Source organism: Anthonomus grandis, chromosome 17 (assembly GCF_022605725.1).
Source record: "Anthonomus grandis grandis chromosome 17, icAntGran1.3, whole genome shotgun sequence".
NCBI lineage: Eukaryota > Metazoa > Arthropoda > Insecta > Coleoptera > Curculionidae > Anthonomus > Anthonomus grandis.
The window spans coordinates 19,474,026-19,501,179 of NC_065562.1; the positions used below are offsets into that span (position 1 = coordinate 19,474,026).

The following is a 27,154-nucleotide window of genomic DNA, read 5'->3' on the forward strand; positions in this document are numbered from 1 at the left end:
TATCTTACGAAACCTTTACTTTCTCACTCCTTCTTATAAGGGACTTCACCCTCTTACACAGACACCATAAAATATACAACCCCAAAAATAAGGGCAAATATACATCCAGTAAATAATATTGGTACCAAGTGAGATCTAGGGAGGCCACCCTTAGGTGGTGCGCCCCATTATGCTTCAGGACATATTCTATCCAGTAGACGGCGGACTTCAAAGGGTGAACCTCACGGTCCCTTAGTAGGGCGGATTTCCTTTTGGCAGCCTCTTTGTACCTAAAATGCACCAGTTTATTAAAGGGTAAACTTATCCCAAAACAATTTATTACTTAGGGTTGTCAATAACCTCCCTTATCATACCCACCAGGGTGTCCTTGGTAATATCTTGCCAAGGTAGTACCTTACCGAAACCCTTGGTTTCCGCATAAACGGCGTTCATACTTTGGTCTCCGAATATTGGTACGGCTATAATGGGAACACCACGGTGTACCGTCTCTATGGTACTGGCATACCCGGCATGGGTTATAAAGAGTTTCATGTTCTTATGGGCTAAAATTATGTCTTATGTTATAAAAATGATGGAATATCCATTGAAATTTAATGTGAAATGATGGGGAATTAAATGACGATTAAAATGAGCCCAAACACTTTATAGTTATTTTTAGCCGTTCTCGAGATATTTAATTTTTTGTGCAAAAACATACAGGGTGGGCTAAAAAAGTATTAAATTTTAGAAGCCAAAATCTCGAGAACCACGTGAGCTACGAAGCTGAAATTTGCTATGTGGGTTGCAACCAAAATATATTTTAATTAAATCTTAAAAAAATTTACGTTTTTGCTAAAAATTTCTGAAATTTTAAATAGAATTTTTTGAAATAGGGTTCGTTAGGTCGAGCATTAAAAGGCGATTAAAATGAGCCCAAACACTTTATAGTTATCTTTAGTCATTCTCAAGATATTTAATTTTTTGTGCTAAAACATACAGGGTGTGCTAAAAAAGTTTTAAACTTTAAAATCCGATAACTCGAGAACCAATTGAGTTAAAAAGCTGAAATTTGGTATGTAGATTGCAAATGAAATACATTTTAACTAACTTAAAAAAAAAACAAATTTTTGTCAAAATGTTTTCAAATATTTATTTAATCTATCTGAAAGAGCGTTCATTATGTAGAGCATTAAAAGCCGATTAAAATGAGCCTAAACACTTTATAGTTATCTTTAGTCATTCTCGAGATATTTAATTTTTTGTGCTAAAACATACAGGGTGTGCTAAGAAAGTATTCAACTTTAAAATCCGATAACTCGAGAACCAATTGAGTTAAAAAGCTGAAATTTGGTATGTAGGTTGCAAAAAAAATATAATTAAATTAATTGAAAGAAAATTTCACATTTTTGCCAAAAAAACCCAAATGTTTATTAAAACTTACTGAAATAGCGTTCATTACATGTAGCATTAAAAACTGCTTAAATTAAGCCCAAACACTATAAATTTATCTCTGGTCAATCTCGAGATATTTAATTTTTTGTGTTATAACATACAGGGTGGACTAGAAAGTACGATATTTTAAATGCCGATATCTCGAGAACCAATTGCTCTACAGAGCTGAAATTTTATATGTAGGTTGCAAAAAAAAAAAATATTTTAAATAATTAAAAAAAAAGTCGAATTTTTTGTCAAATATTTCCGAAATGTTTATTAACACTAACTGAAATAATGTTCATTAGGTAGAGCATTAAAAAACGAGTAAAATAAGCCCAAACACTTTATAGTTATCTTTAGCCGTTCTCGAGATATTTAATTTTTTGTGCTGAAACATACAGGGTGTGCTAAAAAAGTATTAAACTTTAAAAGCCGATATCTCCAGAACCAATTGAGCTACAAAGCTGAAATTTGAAATAGAGACTCTTCTGGAAAACAGGTTTTACCTAGGATATCCTGCTGTGGAAACCACTGGCTCACTTTGACATTCTTCGGGAGGTTCTTGGCGAAACTGGTGTCCTCGAATTTCCATAAAACCCTCTCTTTGATGTCGGAAAAGGCCTCGGCTATGGCCAACTTCTTTTCCAACGGTAAGTGGTTGCTGTTCACATTGGATCCTAAGCTGAAGTACACCACGCCCTCCTCAGCTTCATCCAGGAAGTTCCTTAGGTCCAGAGGGAGCTCTTTGGGTTCCTTGACGTGGAAACCACCTGAAAGGTTTTTCTGATTTTTTAGTGATTACTCCTTAAGGTTCTACGTACCAATTTGTCTCATGCAAGGAACCGTTGAAGTGGGAAATGCGATACTTTCATGGGTGTTCATTAGCACCAAGGAGACGTTGAATAAAGCCTCATTTAGCCCTATGGGGTTTGGTAAGTATTTTTTTAATAACGCCGACTGCTTTGGGTAGAATATGAAGTGCTGATTGATATTATACACGAAATTCACCAAAGTGTTCTTCATCCTTTGGAAGTAAGTCATTTTAGCAGGGTAGCTCAGGATCATTTCGGGGGTGTAGGAGGGTATAGAGGGATTCCCTACCAAGTGGTTTACCTGAAAAATACCGATGTCAGGACCAAGTTAGTTGGGGCTAGAGTAACGCACCCAAGTGCTGGTTCCCACAGAACTAAACAAGATAAGGTGTGCGCCGAAATGATGCGCCATAGCCTTTAAGGCGTCATTCATAAACTGCCCCACGATAACTGCGTCAAACTTCTCCCCGGAGTGAATCAACCGCTGGAAATTGGCATGTTTCAAGGTGCTCTCGGTCTGGGACAATCCCACACGGTTCATTATATAAATGGCCAGGAAAGGGTTGACTTTCGAGTGCTGGAACAGGTTTATCGCCTTCCTACGCTCTGTAAGCACTCGAGATAAGTCAAAAAAAATTTAATTGTTATCAATTTACGATAATGTTTCATACCTTTTTGCTGTTCAGCCACACCCGTCAACACAATTTGCCGATATGTTCCAGTACCGTTAGTCTGATAGTCTTCGTAAAAGGGAGTTACTATGGTGACGTCATGGCCTGCTTCGACCAGGGCGGTCATCAGGGTGCTTTCCAGGATGTAATGGCTTCTCCCCGGTGTGGGGAAGATGCCCAGGATTCTCGCCGATTGGCAAACATATGACAAGCTAAAGTAATTATTGAAAATTTTGCAAAAATTTACATAAAATTTAATGAAATGTGCACCGTTCGATAGAGAATTAAATAACGATTAAAACGAGCCCAAACACTGTATGGTTATCTTTTGTGGCTCTCGAGATATTTGCGTTCAAACTTTTTTTTAGTATACAGGGTTGGTCAAGAAATACAAAATTTTAAAAGCTGATATCTCGAGAACTAATTGAGCTAGAAAGTTAAAATTTGCAACGCAAATTATGTACTAAAAATAATTTAATTTAAACGCCTTTTTTAAGGAATATTGACCAAAGGTTTTTAAATATTTACCATTGGGTAGAGAATGAAATAACGATTAAAATAAACCCAAACACTATATGGTTATCTTTTGCCGTTCTCGAGATATTTGCTTTTAATTTTTTTTTAATATACAGGGTTGGTCAAGAAATTATTAAACTTTGAAAGCCGATATCTCGAGAACCACGTGAGCTAGACAACTCAAATTTGGTGTGTAGGTTACAAATAAAATACTATTTAATATAATGAGGGGCTTTATTAATAAACATCATATTTTTGCTAAAAATTCCCAAAATAATTAATAAAATTCACCGAAATTTTGATCATTAGGTGCAGCATAAAATAACAATTAAAATGAGCCCAAACACTATATAGTTTGCTCTTGTCGTTTACGAGATATTTAATTTTAAACTTTTTTAATATACAGGGTTGGTCAAGAAATAATTGAACTTTAAAAGCCGATATCTCGAAAACTAATGGAGCTAGAATGCTGAAATTTGGAAGGTAGATTGTGTACTAAAAGTAATTTAATTTAAACGCCTTATTTTTGAAATATTACAGAATATTGACCAAAGGTCTTTTAATATTCACCATTGGGTAGAGAATGAAATAACAAGTAAAATAAACCCAAACACTATATGGTTATCTTTTGCCATTCTCGAGATATTTGCTTTTAATTTTTTTTTTAATATACAGGGTTGGTCAAGAAATTATTAAACTTTGAAAGCCGATATCTCGAGAACCACGTGAGCTAAAAAGCTCAAATTTGGTGTGTAGGTTACAAATAAAATATTATTTAATATAATGATGAGCTTTATTAATAAAAATCATCTTTTTGCCAAAAATTCCCTAAAAAATTAATAAAATTCACTGAAATTTTGATCATTAGGTGCAACATAAAATAACAATTAAAATGAGCCCAAACACTATATGGTTTGCTTTTGTCGTTTACGAGATATTAAATTTTAAACTTTTTTAATATACAGGGTTGGTCAAGAAATAATTAAACTTTAAAAGCCGATATCTCGAGAACTAATGGAGCTAGAATGCTGAAATTTGGAAGGTAGATTGTGTATTAAATATAATTTAATCTAAATGCCTTATTTTTAAATTATTACAGAAAATTGCCCAAAGATTTTTGAATTATTCACCGCTGGATAGACAATGAAATAACAAGTAAAATAAACCCAAACACTATATGGTTATCTTTTGCCGCTCTCGAGATATTTGCTTTTAATTTTTTTTAATATACAGGGTTGGTCAAGAAATTATTAAACTTTGAAAGCCGATATCTCGAGAACCACCTGAGCTAGACAACTCAAATTTGGTGTGTAGGTTACAAATAAAATACTATTTAATATAATGAGGGGCTTTATTAATAAACATCATATTTTTGCCAAAAATTCCCAAAATAATTTAAAAAAACTCACTGAAAATTTGATCATTAGGTGCAGCATAAAATAACAATTAAAATGAGCCCAAACACTATATGGTTTGCTTTTGTCGTTTACGAGATATTTAATTTTAAACTTTTTTAATATACAGGGTTGGTCAAGAAATAATTAAACTTTAAAAGCCGATATCTCGAGAACTAATGGAGCTAGAATGCTGAAATTTGGAAGGTAGATTGTGTATTAAATATAATTTAATTTAAATGCCTTATTATTAAATTATTATAGATTTTTGAATTATTCACCGCTGGGTAGACAATGAAATAACAAGTAAAATAAACCCAAACACTATATTATGGTTATCTTTTGTCGTTGATTTAAATTTGTTTCTAATATACAGGGTTGGTCAAGAAATTAATTCAAATTTAAAAGCCGATATCTCGAGAACCACTGCGGCTAGAAAGCCCAAATTTTGTGTGCAGGTTTCTAATAAAATACTGTTTAACATATCAGTGTGCTTTGTAATTAAACTTTGTAATTTTGCCAAATAATAACGAAAAATTATTAAAATTACCTAACATATTGATCATTAAGTGCGGCATTAAAAAACAATTAAAATGAGCCCAAACACTATTTGGTTATCTTTTTTCGTTCTCAAGATATTTGCTTTGAAAGTTTCCCTAATATACAGGGTTGGTCAAGAAATCAAAATTTTGAACGGCAATATCTCGAGAACCACTTGAGTTAGAAAGCTGAAATTTGGCATGTAGGTTTGCAATAAAATTCTATTTGATCTAAACATATATTTAAGCCAATTCCTTTAATATACAGGGTTGCTCAAAGACTTATTAAACTTTAAAATCTCATATCTCAGGACCTAATTGAGCTAGGAAGCTGAAATTTGGCACACAAGTTGCCAATAAAAAACACTTTATAATAGCACCGTTATTTAAATTAAACTCTTCGATGTCATTGAATATGGTCAGAGACTCACGCCCGTATATTAGATAACCTTGTGACGCAACAAAACACCATAAATCACAATATACTATAAATCCTAGTCGATCGAAATGAATTTTGTAATAAAAAACATTTTTACCTCGATATGAACAGTAGCGAACTGAACGCGTGGCCTGATAACATTTTACCCGATACTAAAGTCGAAAAATTTGATGTACAATCCACTTGTTTACTCAATATGAAAATAGTAATTTTATCTTGATTTGTCGGTTCTATGAGGTGCACGTACGTACGTCAGAAAACACGATCGGAATATAAATTTCAATTTTTAAACTCGATTTGTGCGGGAAAAACCCCGCATTGGTTTTTTTTATTATATATTTAGTTGTTAGTTGCGCCTTAGGCGGGGTTCTCAAGCAGTTTTCTACTTCTGCACTCAAAATTTGTACAATTTTTGACTCAGTATGGTTCCATCTATGTACGTAAAGTTGTACAATAATGCAGTTGTCTGTAGCTACTACGGTCAATGATAAATCATCGATTTCATGGGTGGCGCCAGCGGTAAGTTTTTAATCAATTTATTGAGTGCTAGTTGATTTATTGGATCAAAGGTGGCGGTAGCAGTATATCGAATCAATGATTTATGATTTTTTTTTTTCAATAAAATATTTATGGGTTTAATAAAGTTGGGTGTGATAGTGGGAGCTATAAATAGTGAAGGAAGAGATTTCGATTTTGTTTGCCATACAGTGAGGGAAAATGTTGAAAAAAAATTTTTTTTGGAAATTTTTTGGAATTAATTATTTTTTTTGGTGCAATATTTGAAGGCGAATTAAAAAGTGTTTTATGATTTTTTTCGAAAAATAAGCTGGGAAGAAGTTATTGGCATTTTTTGGTTTATTCATGCATTTTTTTGGAAATTTTTTACATAAAAACTATGGGCTTACAAGAAATATGTTTAGAACAAAAGTTGTTTAGATAAATCAGCATTATGATCTAAAAAAGAAAGTTTGACCATATTTCTTATACAGTGGGAGAAAATTTGAAAAAACACTTTTTCAAAAAAAATTAGTTTCTCGAATTGTATGGCGAATTTTATTTTTTTTAGTGGTGCAATAGATGCACAATTTAAAGGCAAATAAAAAACGATTTTACGTTTTTTTTCGAAAAACGAACCAAAAAGATGCTATTGGCATTTTTTTTACTATGATTTTTTTTCAAAAACCCACTTTAATAATTTTCTTACACAAAACCTATGCATCTACAAAAAAAATGACTTAAATAAAAGTTGTTTAAAACAATCAGGACTATCATCTAAAAAAGAAATTTCGACTATATTTCCCATACAGTGGGAGAAAATCTAAAAAAACCACTTTAAAAAAAAATATCATGAGTTTTTTGAAGAACTAATTTTGGAATTTTTTTACAAAAAAACCTATGCATCTACAAAAAAAATGACTTAAATAAAAGTTGTTTAAAACAACCAGGACTATCATCTAAAAAAGAAATTTTGACCATATTTCCCATACAGTGGGAGAAAATCTAAAAAAACACTTTTTTAAAAAAAGAAAATTTTCTCAAAATGTATGGAAAATTATTTTTTTTTATTAATACAATGGATGCAGAATTGAAGGACAAATTAAAAAGGATTTTATACTTTTTTCCGAAAAATTAACTGGAAAGAAGTTATTGGCATTTTGTGTTTTATTTTGTATTTTTCCAAAAACTCACTTTGTCAATTTTTTACAAAAAACCTGTGCATCTACAAAAAAAATGATTTAAATAAAAGTTGTTTAGAGTAGTTAGGACTATAATATAAAAAAGAAATTTTGACCATATTTTCCATACAGTGGGAGAAAATCTAAAAAAACCACTTTTAAAAAAATATATCATGAATTTTTTGAAGAACTAACTTTGGAATTTTTTTACAAAAAACCTATGCGTCTACAAAAAAAATTATTTTAATAAAAGTTGTTTGGAACAACTAGGACTATCATCTAAAAAAGAAATTTTGACCATGTTTCCCATATAGTGGAAGAAAATCTAGAAAAACTCTTTTTTAAAAAAAGAGAATTTTCTCAAAATGTATGGAAAATTATTTTTTTTTATTAGTACAATGGATGCAGAATTGACGGACAAATTAAAAAGGATTTTATACTTTTTTCCGAAAAATTAACTGGAAAGAAGTTATTGGCATTTTTTATTTTATTTTGTATTTTTTCGAAAACTCACTTTGTCAATTTTTTACAAAAAACCTGTGCATCTACAAAAAAAATGACTTAAATAAAAGTTGTTTAGAACAATCAGGACTATCATCTAAAAAAGAAATTTTGACCATATCTCTCATACAGTGGGAGAAAAGCTAAAAAAAACACTTTTTCAAGCAAGTACCATAAATTTTTTGAAGAACCAACTTTGGAATTTTTTTACAAAAAACCTATGCATCTACAAAAAAAATGACTTAAATAAAAATTGTTTAGAACAATCAGGACTATCATCTAAAGAAGAAATTTCGACTATATTTCCCATACAGTGGGAGAAAATCTAAAAAAACCACTTTTAAAAAAAAATATCATGAGTTTTTTGAAGAACTAATTTTGGAATTTTTTTACAAAAAACCTATGCATCTACAAAAAAAATTATTTTAATAAAAGTTGTTTAGAACAACCAGGACTATCATCTAAAAAAGAAATTTTGACCATATTTCCCATACAGTGGGAGAAAATCTAAAAAAACACTTTTTTAAAAAAAGAAAATTTTCTCAAAATGTATGGAAAATTATTTTTTTTTTATTAATACAATGGATGCAGAATTGAAGGACAAATTAAAAAGGATTTTATATTTTTTTCCGAAAAATTAACTGGAAAGAAGTTATTGGCATTTTTTGTTTTATTTTGTATTTTTTCGAAAACTCACTTTGTCAATTTTTTACAAAAAACCTGTGCATCTACAAAAAAAATGATTTAAATAAAAGTTATTTAGAACAATCAGGACTATCATCTAAAAAAGAAATTTTGACCATATCTCCCATACAGTGGGAGAAAAGCTAAAAGAACCACTTTTTTAAGCAAGTACCATAAATTTTTTGAAGAACCAACTTTGGAATTTTTTTACAAAAAACCTATGCATCTACAAAAAAAATTATTTAAATAAAAGTTGTTTAGAACAACCAGGGCTATCATCTAAAAAAGAAATTTTGAGCATATTTCCCATACAGTGGGAGAAAAGCTTAGAAAACCCAAAAAACATCTAAAAAAAGACCTAAGAACTTCTCCTGAAAAATAACTAGTCTATAAATATAAACTCTTCTAAAAAATAACGAAAAAAAGCACATAATAAACAAATCTGGATCCACTTCTTTTAACCTGAAAAACCACCTAAAACCTCATAAAATTCCCATTTAAAAAAACCCCTCCCCCATTTAAATTAACTTTCTTGCTTATCCAGACAGTTGTCGCCTCAGTGTACATATTCAACCCCAATTTACCATTTTAAACAGTTGACGCACGCGCATTTGACCCCGCCCACTCGTATCCAGACGGCATCGTAGTCCGCATTGTGTCGTGGACTCTGGCACTAAATCAGTTTGGAAAGCTAACGTTCGGTTTTTTGTCCTGGAAAAATGGTATGTTGTGTTGTTTTTTTTTTGTATTATTTTTTGTACACTTTACTTATTTTTTTTTTTATACACTACACTTACTATATTTGCACCTGGAACGGAAATTTCGAGCACAAAACGGAAAAACAACGAACGCGTCAAGGTGAAATATTAAATCAAAAGTCATATTATTAATATGAAAAAAAAAATTAATATTTGCATTATAATACGCGGTTACGACATTAATATTGCGATAACGGTGTTTAATTTCGTATTAAAAAGTCAGCGGTAAGAGCGGGTTAAAGCTGTGTTATATATATTTATTTTTGTAATAATTATTTGGTTCATCATCCTGGTTGATTTAGACTACAAAGGTCCATTTGGTACTGAAGACTTATCACCTTTCAGTGAAGAGCATTTTTAAAACAAGTCATTTGGCACCTTTTCCAGGCTTTTTTGTATTCAATTTCCTCTGGAAAGGCCTTTTAGGATCATCAGATTTGCCCCATTTATGAATGAAATGACGCATTCTTTCCTTGGAGTGGTTCTTTTTAAGCAATTTTCATTTCAGGACGTCTTCTCGGCTTTATATGAGGATGTGGCAACCTGCTTAAAGGGTAACATTGCCAAGTCTCACTTAAATTACCTCCCTAAAGATTTTTGTCTTCAGTGGTCTAATAAATTCCTCGCCTTAAGCCGATTAATCCCCAAATCCTAATCAATTAATCGCACGAAGGTTTTACGTAAATTCCTATAGATTTAGGGATTAACTCCGATTTAATAAATATCTTGAAATCAGTTCGAACAGTTTCACTTTAAGTCGAGGGGGGATTTGCATAAGTGACAGAGAGGGTTCGTGTGATTTAAAGTGACTTAAAAGATTGATTTAAAAATTTTAATTTTTTTTTTATAGACTCTTATGCCATCTGTCAGTGTGCAAACCGTTAAAACTGTCAAAAGGTAAGGGCGGAAATGTGCGGTTCTACGAATTTTTTTTTAAAAATTAACAAGAGGTGTATTAAACACTAAACCTGGTTTTCTTTTTAGTTTTCCACCACTACAGCAAGTCCTGTTAAGCCCCAAAGAACACCCTCAAACAATCCAAGATGCACGAAAAAGGCATAATCGACATGTTCCGGGGTACTGCTCCTCAGATCGTTGCCGTACTGGGCAGTAAGTACTTAAGTGTTATTAATTAATGATAATATTTCACTAATTAATTAATTAATTGTTTTTTACTATAATACGCCACGTGATTCCATTAAACCGCAGAAATTGTATTTTCATAAGTCTTACGAGCGCGTCAAAGGCTGGTTTTTATTGCGCTATAAGACGCCGTTTATTCATATTTAAAGAGTTAATTCCAGTCGCGGTGCGTAATGTACCGGTTTTCCGCATTCTGTTCCGCATCGACTTCGGGTGGAAGAAAAGAGGTTTTTCTATTGTTTTTTCGCGATGAAATTGTGGGTGCCGAAGGTGTTTCGTGGGGCCGGACCGCAGTTTCTGTCGGTGTTTTTCAGTAAGTTAATTTTTTATAGCATATAATGCATGCCAGTTAAACCTAGAAATAAATATCTTTATGTGGTTTTTCAAAATTTTAAAATTTAGCCAATTTTTTCTTAATTTATGTTAGTTTTTTGGAGATTTTTCGTACTGTATGGGTCCGATTTTGGTGGTCAATAACTCATTTTATTTGGCTCGACAAGATCTATACTTTAAGCCCCCACACGACCCTGACCACAAAAAAAATGTTCTGGCCGCACTCTTCCGCCTGACCGCACAATTTTAAAATTTGTAAAAAAAAATATTTTAGAAACATACATTTAAATACCTTTACGTGTATTTTAAAAATTTGAAAATTTCGTCACTTTTTTCTTCATTTTTGTTAGTTTTTTAGCGATTTCTTGTCCGGTATGGGTCTGATTTTAGTGGTCAATAGCTCATTTTGTTTGGCTCGGTAAGACCTATAATTTAAGCCCTCACACGACCCTGACCACAAAAAACATGTTCTGGCCGCATTTTTCCGCCTAACCGCATAATTTTAAAATTTGTAAAAAAAAATATTTTAGAAACATACATTTAAATACCTTTACGTGTATTTTAAAAATTTGAAAATTTCGTCACTTTTTTCTTTATTTTTGTTAGTTTTTTGGCGATTTCTTGTGCGGTATGGGTCTGATTTTAGTGGTCAATAGCTCATTTTGTTTGGCTCGGTAAGACCTATAATTTAAGCTCCCACACGACCCTGACCACAAAAAAATGTTCTGACCGCATTTTTTCCCACTGACCGCATAATTTTAAAATTTGTAAAAAAAAATATTTTGGAAACATTCATTTAAATACATTTACGTGTATTTTAAAAATTTGAAAATTTCGTCACTTTTTTCTTTATTTTTGTTAGTTTTTCGGCGATTTCTTGTGCGGTATGGGTCTGATTTTAGTGGTCAATAGCTCATTTTGTTAGGCTCGACGAGACCTATAATTTAAGCTCTCGCACGATTCTGACCACAAAAGAAATGTTCTAGCCGCATTTTTCCGCCTAACCGCATAATTTTAAAATTTGTATAAAAAATTATTTTAGAAACATACATTTAAATACCTTTACGTGTATTTTAAAAATTTGAAAATTTTGTCACTTTTTTCTTCATTATTGTTAGTTTTTTGGCGATTTCTTGTGCGGTATGGGTCTGATTTTGGTGGTCAATAGCTCATTTTGTTTGGCTCGGCAAGACCTATAATTTAAGCCCTCACACGACCCTAACCACAAGAAAAATGTTCTGGCCGCATTTTTCCGCCTGACCGCATAATTTTAAAATTTGTAAAAACAAATTATTTTAGAAACATACATTTAAATACCTTTACGTGCATTTTAAAAATTTGAAAATTTCGTCACTTTTTTCTTTATTTTTGTTAGTTTTTTGGCGATTTCTTGTGCGGTATGGGTCTGATTTTAGTGGTCAATAGCTTATTTTGTTTGGCTCGGTAAGACCTATAATTTAAGCCCTCACACGACCCTGACCACAAAAAAAATGTTCTGGCCGCATTTTTTACCACTGACCGCATAATTTTAAAATTTGTAAAAAAAATTGTTTTAGAAACATACATTTAAATACCTTTACGTGTACTTAAAAAAATTGAAAATTTCGTCACTTTTTTCTTCATTTTTGTTAGTTTTTTGGCGATTTTTTGTGCGGTATGGGTTCGATTTTGGTGGTCAATAGCTCATTTTATTTGGCTCGGCAAGACCTATAATTTAAGCCCTCACACGACTCTGACCACAAAAAAATGTTCTGGCCGCATGTTTTCCCACTGACCGCATAATTTTAAAATTTGTAAAAAAAAATATTTTGGGAACATACATTTAAGTACCTTCACGTGTATTTTGATGATTTGAAAATTTAGCCATTTTTTTTTTACAATTTTTGTTAGTTTTTTGGCAATTTCTTGTGTGGTATGGGTCCGATATTAGTGGTCAATAGCTCATTTTGTTTGGCTCGGTGAGACCTACAATTTGAGCTCTTTCACGACTCTGACCACCGTAAAAATATCCTGGCCGCATTTTTTGGCTTGACCGCATAATATTACAATTTATAAAAAAAAATTATTTGGAAGACATACATTTAAATATTGTCACATGTGATTTTAGAATTTGAGAATTTCGTCACTTTTTTCTCAATTTTTGTTAGTTTTTCGGCGATTATTCATGTGGTACGACTCCGATTTCGGTGGTTAATACCTCATTTTGTTTGGCTTGTCCAGGCCTATAATTTGAGCTCCCACACAACCGTAACCACAGTTAAAATAATCTGGCCGCATTTTTTTATTGGATAGTGGTGACTAGATAAAATAACTATGGAGATCTGGAATAAGTCCAAACAAAAGTAATTCGAAACAATTTTCAAGACAAAGCCTGTCTTATAATAGATTAACACCTGCTCATCTTTATTTTGGTTTTTTATGGTTCAGGTAAGGATTTGTTCTATATACTTTAGTACATAAATACGTAGAATCATTACATCAAACTTCAACAGGTAACCAAGCCGGTTCAAAGGTTTATTACACTGATTAGGTTGAAAAGAAAACAATTGTTTTTAAATTAGACCATAATTCAGTTAAAGCTGGAAATTTCTTACCTTTCAGCCGTTGAATCATATGGCTAATTAGGTAATGATAAGAGTTGTAAATGAGGAAGTCTGGTTATTACGTTTAAAGTACCGGATGCGGTTCTTTTGTTTCCACGGAATAGAGTAAAATTTATGTTAAATTGAATTAATGTTGAGTTTTCGAAAAAAAGGCAAAATTGATTGGTGTATTTATGATTTTTAAAGTTTAGCTGTCATGATTTTTGAACTACAAAGATTTTTGCTTAATGCGGCCAGAACTCTCTTACTTTGATCATAGTCAAGTGGGGGCTCGAATAGTAGGTCTCGGCGAGCCAAAAAAAATGCGCCTTTGACCACTAAAATCGGACCTATGCCGCACGAAAAATCTCAAAAAAACATTAAAAATTAGGAAAAATTATCGAATTTTTTGAATTTTGAAAAAACTCATAAAGATACTTTGATATATTTTTTAAAACACAAACTTTTTTTATAAATTTTAAAATTAAGCGGCTAAGTTGAAAAATGCGGCCAGAACCTCTTTACTCTGATCAGGGTCATGTGGGGGCTTAAATTGTAGGTCTCGCCGAGCCAAATAAAATGCGTCCTTGACCATCAAAATCGGACCCATACCGCACGAATAATTGCCAAAAAACCAATAAAAAGTTGGAAAAATCCATCAAATTTTACAAATGTAAAGAAAAATCGTAAAGATATTAAAATAAATTTTTTAAAGCATAAACTTTTTTATAAATTTTAAATATATGCGGCCAAGTTGAAAAAATGCGGCCAGAACCTCTTTACTCTGATTAGGGTCGTGTGGGGACTTAAATTATAGGTCTCGCCGAGCCAAATAAAATGCGTTCTTGACCACCAAAATCGGACCCATACTGCACGAATAATTGCCAAAAAACCAATAAAAAGTTGGAAAAAATTATCAAATTTAACAAATGTAAAAAAAAATCGTAAAGATAATAAAATAAATTTTTTAAAGCATAAACTTTTTTATAAATTTGAAAATTATGCGGCCAAGTTGAAAAATGCGGCCAGAACCTCTTTACTCTGATCAGGGTCGTGTGGGGGCTTAAATTGTAGGTCTCGCCGAGCCAAATAAAATGCGCCTTTGACCACCAAAATCAGACCCATACCGCACGAATAATCGTCAAAAAACCAATAAAAAGTTGGAAAAAACTATAAAATTTTACAATATAAAAAAAATTAATAAAGATACTTAAATAAATCTTTTAAAGCACAAACTTTTTTATAAATTTTAAATATATGCGGCCAAGTTCAAAAAAATGCGGCTAGAACCTCTTTACTCTGATCAGGGTCGTGTGGGGGCTTAAATTATAGGTCTTGTCGAACCAAATAAAATGCGTCCTTGACCACTGAAATCAGACCCATACTGCACAAATAATCGCCAAAAAAAACAATAAAAAGTTGGAAAAAACTATCAAATTTTACAAAATAAAAAAAAAAATAATAAAGATACTTAAATAAATTTTTTAAAGCACAAACTTTTTTATAAATTTTAAATATATGCGGCCAAGTTCAAAAAAATGCGGCTAGAACCTCTTTACTCTGATCAGGGTCGTGTGGGGGCTTATATTGTAGGTCTCGCCGAGCCAAATAAGATGCGTCCTTGACCACGGAAATCAAACCCATACCGCACGAATAATTGCCAAAAAACCAATAAAAAGTTGGAAAAAACTATCAAATTTTACAAAATAAAAAAAAAAATAATAAAGATACTTAAATAAATTTTTTAAAGCACAAACTTTTTTATAAATTTTAAATATATGCGGCCAAGTTGAAAAAAATGCGGCCAGAACCTCTTTACTCTGATCAGGGTCGTGTGGGGGCTTAAATTGTAGGTCTCGCCGAGCCAAATAAAATGCGTTCTTGACCACCGAAATCAGACCCATACCGCACGAATAATCGCCAAAAAACCAATAAAAAGTTGGAAAAAATTATCAAATTTAACAAATGTAAAAAAAAATCGTAAATATATAAAATAAATTTTTTAAAGCATAAACTTTTTTATAAATTTGAATATTATGCGGCCAAGTTGAAAAATGCGGCCAGAACCTCTTTACTCTGATCAGGGTCGTGTGGGGGCTTAAATTGTAGGTCTCGCCGAGCCAAATAAAATGCGCCTTTGACCACCAAAATCGGACTCATACTGTGCGAAAAATCGCCAAAAAACCAACAAAAATTAGAAAAAAATTAAAAATTCCTTATAAATTTATAGACCATCGCCTCGAGAAATATTTTCATAATCATCTGACGACTATTCACGGTATATTTCTTTGGCGAATATCGTGCGAATGTTTAGGGTTCTTATATAATTTTAAACTTAAAAAATAAGTGAATGCCTTCCGATGCCAAAATTCCCAATTAAATCATCGATCAGCTGATCTCCACCAATACAATTCGACGGCGATCAACGCCGTCCGTCCATTCAGTCACTTCGTAACGGAGTTTCGGTCCGGTCGTACGCGGACGTCATCCGTATGACGTTTCCACGTCCCTTGTCGACGTCGATGTTTATAAATAAATTTCCCTACCGGCGGTGAAACTTTCGCGCTCTTTATCCGAATGTTCGTGTCGTTTTTAACGGAAAAAAATAAATTTTGCGATTTTTCTTTATTATCGTTTCATTTATGTTAGTGGATAGGGGTCAACTGTATGCCGTGCTCGGCAGTAAGTATGAGGTGGAAAGTGTGTCATTTTATTTGGGCAATATTCACAGAAATTTAATTTTTTGGCTATTTTTGGGAAAAATCTTCTCTTTACTGAAAAGAATGATTCCCTCGACCCACTGTGCTTTTTTTAAAAAACGCTGAAATAGGTGTCCAATCATTTTATTTGGGCAATATTCTGGCAAATTTTCAAAATTCTAACTTTATAAATTTTCGAGTTATGAGCATTAAACGCCTTTAAATTAACCAAATAGCCCGCATAACAATCACTTAAGACGCCATTTCACCAGCATCATATTTACTATTTGAAAACAAATTAATTAACATTTGGGCGCAATTAATTAAACTTCTATTGAGTTAATTAACTAGGAATCGAACTTGTTCGTGGCATTTATTAAAAACCCTCCCGGTATATCGCGGCAGAAGAGCTTGTGACGTCAAATGTTAGCTTATTTCTTAATATAAAAAATCGTAATAATTTTCACATTTTAAAGGTGTTAATCGGCCTTTTGGCACCTTCGGATCGCCAAATTAACACCACATAATACAATGCGTATATTTTATAATTAATAAATTGATCGCGTGGCAAAAAAATGTCACATGTGCGATAAAGACTTCTTCGGTCGTTTAAATATTTAAAAAAAAAAAATCGCCATCAGTAATTATTATAAACAACCATTTGAATAAATAAATGTTTTAACAGCTGGCTCGACAAACCGTTTAGCCTTGAACGCCATATAATATGATAAGCAGTAATTGTTGCAATTATTCCTTATAACAATTCTATATAACAGTCGATTAACTTTACCCCTTTAATAGCCTTTAATGTTTTTCCAATATTAGGCCGCAACTCGGTTCGCATGCGGCCTTAATCCCATTCAGTCGGAACCGGTTATTCGGATAATCACAAATTAAAAATCGATAAATCTGAGACGTTTTTAAATTGTTCTCTGTTTATTCCAGGTACAATCGGAGCGATATCAGATGGCATGCACTACGGATGGTCGGCACCCTTCACTCCCATTCTGGAGAAGGAGGACAGCCACATCAAGCTGTCACACTCTGACGTCACCTGGCTGGAGTCCATCTATCTTATAGGCGGCCTGGCGGGCCTTCCGGTCACTATTTACTCGGTGGACCGGTTGGGGAGGAAAGCCTCTATATTGCTGGCCGCCGTCATTTCGCTCGTTGCCTGGATACTTATCGCCATCGCCAATAATGTGATATATTTGTACATTGCAAGGTGAGGATTAAAGCCGCAAAGTCTTAATCGTTTTGTGGTTGGGGACATATGGGAGCTCTATTTGTAGGGCTTGGTGAGCCAAAGAAAATAAGGTATTAACCACTACAATCGGATTTACACAACACGAGTTATCGTCAAAAAACCAACGAAATTTAAGAAAAACATCGTATTTTCTGCCTAATTTTCGAATTTTCAAATATTGCTAAATAGAAATTACATTTCTTTTTTTAAACTACACATTTTCTTTTAAGGCCACAAAGTCGTGCGGCCAAGTTAAAAAATGCGGCTAGAATAATTATTTTGTGGTCAGGGTCTTGTAGGAGCTCTAATGGTAGGTCTTACTGAGCCAAAGAAAATAAAGTATTAACCACTACATTCGGATTTATACAGCACGAGTTATCGTCGAAAAACCAAAAAAATTTAGGAAAAAAGCTGAATTTTTCGCTTAATTTTTAAAATTGAAAAAATTGCCAATAAACATTTAAATTTCTCTTTATGAAATATACGTTTCTCCATAAAACCACATAAATGCGGCCAAATAAAAAAATGCGGCTAGCGTCCTTTTTTGCAAACATGGTCGAGTGAGGACTCTAATTGTAGGGTTTGCGAAGCCAAATAAAATATACTCCTGACCACTAACAGCCAACCCATCCCAAACAAGTTATTTTCAAAAAAGAACAACAAAAATTAAAAAAACTCATTTTTTTTGCAAAATTTTCAGATTTTGTAAGATCTCAAAAAGGCACTTAAATTTATCTCCTTAAAATATAAATTTTTTGATAGTTTTTAACACTGTGCGGTCAAAACTAAAAATGCGGCCAGAATTTTGCTACTTAAATCAGGGTCGCGTAGGGGCTCTAATTATAGGTCTTGATGAGCTTAATGAAATCGGTTAATAACCACAACGATCCGACCCACATAGCAGAAATTAGGATCTAAAAACCATAAAAACTTGGGTAAAAATCTGTTTTTTCGGTTAATTTTTAATATTGGACAAATTACCAAATAGTATTTGGATTCCTGTTTATAAAATACACATTTTTCTATAAGACCACAAACTCGTGTGGCCAAATAAAAAAATGCGGCCAGAGTCCATTCCTTGCAAATATGGTTATGTGGGGTCTTTAGTTATACAGTTTGGTAAGTCAAATAAAATACGGCTCTGACCACCACTATCCCACCCATACCAAACATATTATCCTCTAAAAACCAACACAAATTAAGAAAAAAACTTGTTTTTCTTGCAAAATATTTAAATGTTTAAAAATTATTTGTAGTCACTTAAATTATTGCTTCACAATACAATTTTTTTTGTAAAATCGGAACATTTTGCGGTCAAAACTAAAGATGCGGCCAGAATTTTCTTACTGTGGTCAGGATCGTGTGGGGGCTCAAATTATAGGTTTTAATGAGCCAAACAAAATGCTTCATTGACCACTGCAATCGAGCCGATACTGCACGAATTTTCTTCAAAAAATAGTCCTTAATTAAGAAAATAACTCATTTTTCTTACGAATTTTTTTAATTTTGTAAAATTACAATAAGACACTTAAATTTATCTCCTCAAAATACAAATTTTTTAAAAGACCGGAACATTGTACGGTCAAAACTAAAAATGCGGCCAGAATTGTTTTACTGTGGTCAGGATCGTGTGGGGGCTCAAATTATAGGTTTTAATGAGCCAAACAAAATGCGGTATTGACCACTAAAATCGAGCCGATACCGCATGAATAAAATTCAAAAAAACCAACAAAAATTATAAAAAAACTCGTTTTTCTTGGAAATTTTTTAAATTTTCTATAATCACGATTAGACAATTTAATTTATCTCCTCAAAAGACAATTTTTTTTATAATATTACAACATTGTGCGATCAAATCTGAAAATGCGGCCAGAATTTTCTTACACATAATTGGGTCGTGTGGGGGCTTAAATTATAGGTTTCGTCGAGCCAAACAAAATGCGCCTATGACCACAACAATTGAGCCCATACCGCTCAAATAATCCTCAAAAAATTAAGAAAAAACCCAAATAAGTCAATTTAAAATGTCATTTTCAGATTTGCCGTGGGTTTATCGGGAGACGTGGCCTTCGTGGCGGCCCCCATGTACATAGCCGAAATTGCGGACCGTAAAATCCGAGGTTTCCTCTCGGGAACCATCTACGTGATGATGCTGGTGGGCATCCTGGTGGTTTACGCCGTAGGCCCGTTCGCCCCATTCTACACCTGCTCGATCATCGGCTCGGTATTCGTCATCATTCAACTGGTGGCCTTCCCATTCATGCCCGACTCCCCTTACTACCTGCTGCAAAGGCACAAACCGGAAAAGGCGAAGAGACACCTGGAACGTTTGAGGACCACCGGCACCGTCGACAAGGAAATGGAGGAGATCACCACCGCGGTGGACCGGCAACGAAGCGAGAAGGGACGACCCCAGGACTTAATCCTGAACAAGGGCAACCGCAAAGCTTTTATCATTATGACAGTATTAAATGCCGCGCAGCATTTTAGCAGTATTAGCGTTATGCTTATGAATCTCCATTCGATCCTGAAAGAGGCCGAATCCGAGTATATCTCGTTCGAGATTGCCGGGATCATGTTTTCGGCTTTTATGCTGATTGCGGCCACGATTGCTGACTTCACGTGCGACAAGTTTGGTCGCAAAGGGTTGCTGATCTGCTCCAGTTTGTTGAGTGGGGTGAGTCTGCTGGTGCTGGCGGTGTACTTCACCATGAAGAACAACGGGTACGACGTCGGTGGGATCTCTTGGATACCTATTGCGGCCGTCATGGTGTACGCTGGGGTGTTTAAGTTCGGCCTAGGGATCATCCCTATCGTAATGACCGCCGAGCTGTTCCCTGCTAAGATGAAGGCGATAGGGATGACCATGGCGGACTTTGCTTACTTGTTCTTCGGATTGGTATCGGTCGAGATGTACCAGAAACTGATCGAGGTCTACTACTTGGATTTGCCGTTTTATATATTTGCCTCTACCACCCTTTTGACGGCGATTTTCTCGTGGTTGTACATCCCTGAAACCAAAGGGAAGACCTTGGAGGAGATCCAGTATATGCTCAAAGGGGAGCCGATCCCGGAAAGGAAGCCGAGCAACTACATCGGAAACGGATTGGATGACACTAGTGAAAAAGACATTAAACTGACTGAAATTTCGCCTAATAATGTGGCTTAAATTAATCTCTTCGTCGTGCCTTTAAATCTCATGCTACTTTAGGGTTTTTTTTATATGCAATAAGCACACATCAATTATTGGTCCACCAGAGCCCGATTTTTCGCATGTTTACGCTTCAAATTCTCTAATAATTTCAAAATGAGCGATTTGTTGTACCTGATGTTGAATCAAAATCAAATTTTATTTTAAAACTGCCTACTGCCTTTCGGGGCTCTTTCAGGGACTTTTTTTTTAATTGTTTCCATTTACAACGAACCTGCTGCGATGCGAGGAATAAGCAAATGTGATACTGAAGTGGTGTCTGTAATAATAGGATTCATTGACTATTTTTTAAGGTTCTTGTCGGTACTTAATAAAGAATATAGTATTGACCATCCTACGTGTTTTATTTGATTTTATATAACTTGGCGAAGGCGCCGGATCAGGGAGTTAAAAGCTATAAAATTTGTCCTTACAACAACAAAAAAATTACTCAAATCGCGTGATTCGTTCAAAAGAGTAATTAGAAAAATGCGGCCAGGAAGTCCTTTTTGAAACAACGGTCATGTAGGGGTTCTAATTATAGGTCTCACTAAGCCAAATAAAATGTGCTACTAACCACCACAATAGGAGCCATACAGCATGAGTTACGATCGACAAAGCGACAAAAATCAAGAAAAATGCCATTTTGTTAAATTAATTTCAGATTTTTTAAAAAACTCCTCAAGTCTTAAAGGTTTGCCTCCCAAAATACTAATTTTTTTATGAGTCCGCAGAGTCATGCGGCTAAGTTGAAAAATGCGGCCAGAATTTCCATTTTTCTACTAGGGTCGTGTAGCAGCTCTAATTGTAGCTCTGATCGAGCCAAATAAAATGTGCTACTAACCACCACTATCAGATCTATACAGTGCGAGTAATCAACGAAAAACAAGCAAAAATCAAGAAAAAAGTCGTTTTTTTTCACTTAATTTTCGATTATTAAAAAAATACAAGACGTCTAAAAAATTTTACTTTTTAAAACACCCATTTTTTTATAAATTTACAAAATCGTGCGACCAAGTTGAAAAATGCGGCCAGAATTTCCATTTTTCTACTAGGGTCGTGTAGCAGCTCTAATTGTAGCTCTGATCGAGCCAAATAAAATGTGCTACTAACCACCACTATCAGTTCTATACAGTGCGAGTAATCAACGAAAAACTAGCAAAAATCAAGAAAAAAATCGTTTTTTTCACTTAATTTTCGATTATTAAAAAAATACAAGACATCTAAAACATTTTACTTTTTAAAACACCCATTTCTATAAATCTACAAAGTCGTGCGGCCAATTTGAAAAATGCGGCCAGAATTTCCGTTTCGCTACTAGGGTCGTGTAGCAGCTCTAATTGTAGCTCTGATCGAGCCAAATAAAATGTGCTACTAACCTCCACTATCAGATCTACACAGTGCGAGTTATCAACGAAAAACTAGCAAAAATCAAGAAAAAAGTCGTTTTTTTCACTTAATTTTCGATTATTAAAAAAATACAAGACATCTTAAAAATTTCGCTTTTTAAAACGCACATTTTTTTATACATTTACAAAGTCGTGCGGCCAAGTTGAAAAATGCGGCCAGAATTTCCGTTTCGCTACTAGGGTCGTGTAGCAGCTCTAATTGTAGCTCTGATCGAGCCAAATAAAATGTACTACTAACCACCACTATCAGATCTATACAGTGCGAGTAATCAACGAAAAACTAGCAAAAATCAAGAAAAAAGTCGTTTTTTTTACTTAATTTTCGATTATTAAAAAAATACAAGAGATCTTAAAAATTTCGCTTTTTAAAACACAAATTTTTTTATACATTTACAAAGTCGTGCGGCCAAGTTGAAAAATGCGGCCAGAATTTCCGTTTCGCTACTAGGGTCGTGTAGCAGCTCTAATTGTAGCTCTGATCGAGCCAAATAAAATGTGCTACTAACCACCACTATCAGATCTATACATTGCGAGTAATCAACGAAAAACTAGCAAAAATCAAGAAAAAAGTCGTTTTTTCACTTAATTTTCGATTATTAAAAAAATACAAGACATCTTAAAAATTTCGCTTTTTAAAACACACATTTTTTTATAAATTTACAAAGTCGTGTGGCTAAGTTGAAAAATGCGGCCAGAATTTCCGTTTCGCTAGTAGGGTCGTGTAGCAGCTCTAATTGTAGCTCTGATCGAGCCAAATAAAATGTACTACTAACCACCACTATCAGATCTATACAGTGCGAGTAATCAACGAAAAACTAGCAAAAATCAAGAAAAAGTCGTTTTTTTCACTTAATTTTCGATTATTAAAAAAATACATGACATCTTAAAAATTTCGCTTTTTAAAACACCCATTTTTTTATAAATTTACAAAATCGTGCGGCCAAGTTGAAAAATGCGGCCAGAATTTCTGTTTCGTTACTAGGGTCGTGTAGCAGCTCTAATTGTAGCTCTGATCGAGCCAAATAAAATGTGCTACTAACAACCACTATCAGATCTATACAGTGCGAGTAATCAACGAAAAACTAGCAAAAATCAAGAAAAAAGTCGTTTTTTTCACTTAATTTTCGATTATTAAAAAAATATAAGACATCTTAAAAATTTCGCTTTTTAAAACACCCATTTTTCTATAAATTTACAAAATCGTGCGGCCAAGTTGAAAAATGCGGCCAGAATTTCCGTTTCGCTACTAGGGTCGTGTAGCAGCTCTAATTGTAGCTCTGATCGAGCCAAATAAAATGTGCTACTAACCACCACTATCAGATCTACACAGTGCGAGTTATCAACGAAAAACTAGCAGAAATCAAGAAAAAGGTCGTTTTTATCACTTAATTTTCAATTATCAAAAAAAATACAAGACATCTAAAAAATTTTACTTTTTAAAACACTTATTTTTCTATAAATCTACAAAGTCGTGCGGCCAAGTTGAAAAATGCGGCCAGAATTTCCGTTTTGCTACTAGGGTCGTGTAGCAGCTCTAATTGTAGCTCTGATCGAGCCAAATAAAATGTGCTACTAACCACTACTATCAGATCTATACGGTGCGAGTTATCAACGAAAAACTAGCAAAAGTCAAGAAAAATGCCGTTTTGTTAACTTAACTTCAGTTTTTTTTAAAAACTCCTTAAGCCTTAAAGGTTTGCCTCCCAAAATACTAATTTTTTTATAAGTCCGCAGAGTCATGCGGCTAAGTTGAAAAATGCGGCCAGAATGTCCGTTTCGCTACTAGGGTCGTGTAGCAACTCTAATTGTAGCTCTGATCGAGCCAAATAAAATGTACTACTAACCACCACTATCAGATCTATACATTGCGAGTTATCAACGAAAAACTAGCAAAAATCAAGAAAAAAGTCGTTTTTTTCACTTAATTTTCAATTATCAAAAAGATGCAAGACATCTTAAAAATGTTACTTTTTAAAACACCTATATTCCTATAAATTTACAAAATTGTGCGGCCAAGTTGAAAAATGCGGCCAGAATTTGCGTTTTGCTACTAGGGTCGTGTAAGGGCTCTATTTATAGGTTTTCCTGAGCCAAACAAAATGCGCTACTAACCACCACGATCGCATCCATACAGCACCAGATATCGTCAAAAAACCTACGAAATTTCAAAAAAAGGGCGTTTATTGTATATAGTTTCTCAAAAACCAATGTGAGAATATTTTAACTAGACCTGTATTCACTAAAAAAGGCCAAAAATCCTTGTAAAAGGCGCGAATCAAAATACATTTTCATAATTTCCATTAATGGCGAATGCGCCAGACCAGTGCCCTGTCCACTTTGACTCACCATAACTTCCGAACAAACCGAGCGATTTTCAAAATTTTTTCACCGTTCGAAAGCAGACAGTTGGCTTAATATTTCCACATATTAATCTATAAGTAAATCACCTTTCCACTTATTACAACGACACGTGCATTCTCGCAAATCATGATATTATTTTGCTAACGCGTACCTCGCGATTGTTATCTGCAGCCAAAAAAAAAAAACTATTTGCAACTCGCATGCATTCCAAACTATTTACTTATGCACTGCACTTTCCCATTATGCATTTATCAAAGGACCAAATAAGCCCAAAATAAACACAAATAATCAATTGAGTATAAAAACCGTTTTGGCACCAAACGACCCGTAGTACAGCTTCAGATCTTTTTCAGAAGGGTACCATGAAGTCCCAGATTCTACTGCTGCTCCTCCTGAGCCTCCAGTACTCCTCACAGTCCATAATATCCTCCTTGAAAGACACTTCAGAGAGTTTGGTGTCGTCTGTAAAAAATGCTTCAGAGGCACTGGTATCATCTGTGATACCCTCACTATCATCTGCGGAAGATTCTTTGAAGCTTGTTCATGTGGTAAGTTGAGTGGACATGAAGTGGCTTTTAAGGAGAATTTTCCAGGTTTTTAGGCATGGTAACAGAAATCCCGATCAGAACAGCTTGTGGACAAGCAACCCTTACTACGACGAGAGCAATTATCCAGAGGGGTACGGGCAGCTGATCAATGTAAGTAAATTGCTTGTAACTCGTTTTAGGGTGGCTTAAGCAAAAAATCGTAAGAGTGTTTTCTTGTAGGGAATTTAATTGCGCACATTTTTTGCCTCTTAAGATTTTTCAAATTTTCTAATATTAACCGACTTATTTTACGCAGAAAGGCAAAATGACCGAGTACACCCTCGGGCAACTCCTACGGTTCCGATATGGCAACTTCCTGGGTAACGAGTGGAACATTAACATGCTGGACGTAAGAACTACCGACTACAACCGCACCAAGATGTCTGGCCAACTGGTACTCGCCGGCCTTTTCCCCCCTAGGGGTGAAAACATCTGGAACACTCTGCTCAACTGGCAACCGATCCCTTACTACTATCAGGCGCTCAGTAACGATCGGGAACTGATGCCGTTGCTATGTCCAGATTTCCAGGAAGAGCTGGAGGCAGCTCAGGACCTGCCCGGAGTAGATTCCTACTTGCTGGAGAGATATGAGGTCGCCATGGACATTTTGAACCAGAAAACTGACGTTGATCCAGATGATTATGACTCGGCTGCCAATATGTACTTCGGAATGGAGATTCAGGTAAGGATTCCTCCTGCTCCTCGTAAAAGTTATTATATAAAAGGACCTCCTTAGGAGGAACTGGGTTTCCCTCTGGAAGATTGGACCTACTTGGTTTATCCTGAACCTTTACACTCCTTAACTGTGGATATGTACTATATATTGACCAATACGACTAGGCTAAGGCGGCTGGTGGCTGGTAAGTCATTTATATTGTCCAATAAAGGGTTTTGGTAAGTATTCCTTGCCCGCAGGTGGTTTGGTGAGTAAGATCCTTACCGATAGCGAAAGTTTGTCCCAAGGGACCTTGACGCCCTCTGATAGGAAAATGTTCATTTACTCCGCACACGAGAACAACGTGGCCGCCCTTCTTCTTTCCCTGGACGTTTATCAGCTGGTGGATGTGCCGCCCTATGGGGCGGTAGTGATGGCGGAACTCCACGAGATCGATGGGATTTATGGCATAAAGGTGAATTTATATGGGACGCTTTTAAGCACTTTAGAAAATGATCATTTTTCAGTTGTTTTATCATGATTATACTACAACGGAGCCGCATGGACCCTTAGTGATCCCCGGATGTGCGGAGTTCTGTCCCTTGGACATGTTCAGAAGTCTCGTGGGGGAGATTCTGCCTGAGGGAGACGAGGTGTGCAACCTGAGTGCGTGAATTTTGAGATGAAAATATTGTAATTATTAAAGCAAATAGATTTTTATGTTGAAAAAAGTGTTTTTGTGTCAAGTAGAAAAATGCGGCCAGGATTTCCTTTTCGCTACATGGGTCATGTGGCGGCTCTAATTCTAGCTCTTGTTAAGCCAAACAAAATGAGCTATTGACCACTACAATCGGAGCCATACATCCCAAGTTATTGTCAAAAAACCACTAAAATCAAGTAAAAGGTGGTTTTTTTAAGTTTATTTAAAAAATTTTTAAAAACTGCTAGACGGCTTAAATGCTGTGTTGTCCAATAACATGTTTTTTAATTAGTTGGCAAAGCCATGCGGCCAAGTAGAAAAATGCGGCCAGAATTTCCTTTTTGCTACTAGGGTCATGTAGGGGCTCTAATTGTAGCTCTTATTAAGCCAAACAAAATGAGATATTGACCACTACAATCGGAGCCATACGTCACGAGTTATCGTTAAAAAACAAAGAAAAATCAAGAAAAAGCCCGTTTTGTTTACCAAAATTTAATTTTTTTAAAATTTTATATAGCTTTAAGTTTTGTCTCTCGAAAAACTAATTTTTTTTAATGTCGGAAAGTCAGGCGGCCAAGTAGAGAAATGCGGCCAGAAGACTTTTAACTAGTAGGGCCATATAGGGACTCTAAATAAAGGTCTCGTTGAATCAAACAAAATGTGCCTTTAACCACCACGATCACATCTATGCAGCACGAGTTATTGTTGAAAAACCAACAAAAATTAAGAAAAAAATCATTTTTTTACTTAATTTTCAATTTTTTAAAAACTGCCAGACGACTTCAAGAATTGCGGTCTCCAATAAATTAATTTTTAATAAGGTAGCAAAGTCGTGCGGCCAATTAG

General features: G+C 34.4%; 3 protein-coding genes across 6 annotated transcripts; 2 read left to right on the forward strand and 1 right to left on the reverse strand.

Annotated features, from left to right (window-relative positions):
* On the reverse strand, positions 1-6,060 carry LOC126746046 (UDP-glucosyltransferase 2-like). Its single transcript, XM_050454131.1, has 7 exons — positions 5,882-6,060; positions 2,897-3,108; positions 2,578-2,831; positions 2,235-2,526; positions 1,920-2,183; positions 323-542; positions 1-269 (listed from the first exon to the last, which is right to left on the reverse strand). The coding sequence occupies exons 1-7, from the start codon at positions 5,923-5,925 to the stop codon at positions 5-7; spliced, it is 1,551 nt and encodes a 516-aa protein (XP_050310088.1). The 5' UTR covers positions 5,926-6,060; the 3' UTR covers positions 1-4.
* A 3,181-nt stretch (positions 6,061-9,241) lies between these two features.
* LOC126746047 (facilitated trehalose transporter Tret1-like) lies at positions 9,242-20,949 on the forward strand. Of its 4 annotated transcripts, XM_050454132.1 has the most exons (5): positions 10,097-10,192; positions 10,254-10,300; positions 10,388-10,513; positions 17,106-17,385; positions 19,444-20,949. In XM_050454132.1, exons 3-5 carry the CDS (start codon positions 10,447-10,449, stop codon positions 20,573-20,575), a joined length of 1,479 nt encoding a protein of 492 aa, XP_050310089.1. In that variant the 5' UTR covers positions 10,097-10,192; positions 10,254-10,300; positions 10,388-10,446; the 3' UTR covers positions 20,576-20,949. The 4 variants fall into 4 exon arrangements, with proteins under 4 accessions (XP_050310090.1, XP_050310089.1, XP_050310091.1 ...); XM_050454133.1 differs by lacking the exons at positions 10,097-10,192; positions 10,254-10,300 and adding an exon at positions 9,242-9,367; XM_050454134.1 differs by lacking the exons at positions 10,097-10,192; positions 10,254-10,300; positions 10,388-10,513 and adding an exon at positions 10,692-10,859.
* A 3,741-nt stretch (positions 20,950-24,690) lies between these two features.
* Positions 24,691-26,339, forward strand: LOC126746052 (venom acid phosphatase Acph-1-like). Its single transcript, XM_050454141.1, has 6 exons — positions 24,691-24,914; positions 24,960-25,064; positions 25,210-25,635; positions 25,690-25,813; positions 25,869-26,083; positions 26,136-26,339. The coding sequence occupies exons 1-6, from the start codon at positions 24,729-24,731 to the stop codon at positions 26,280-26,282; spliced, it is 1,203 nt and encodes a 400-aa protein (XP_050310098.1). The 5' UTR covers positions 24,691-24,728; the 3' UTR covers positions 26,283-26,339.
* The last annotated feature ends 815 nt before the right edge of the window (positions 26,340-27,154 follow it).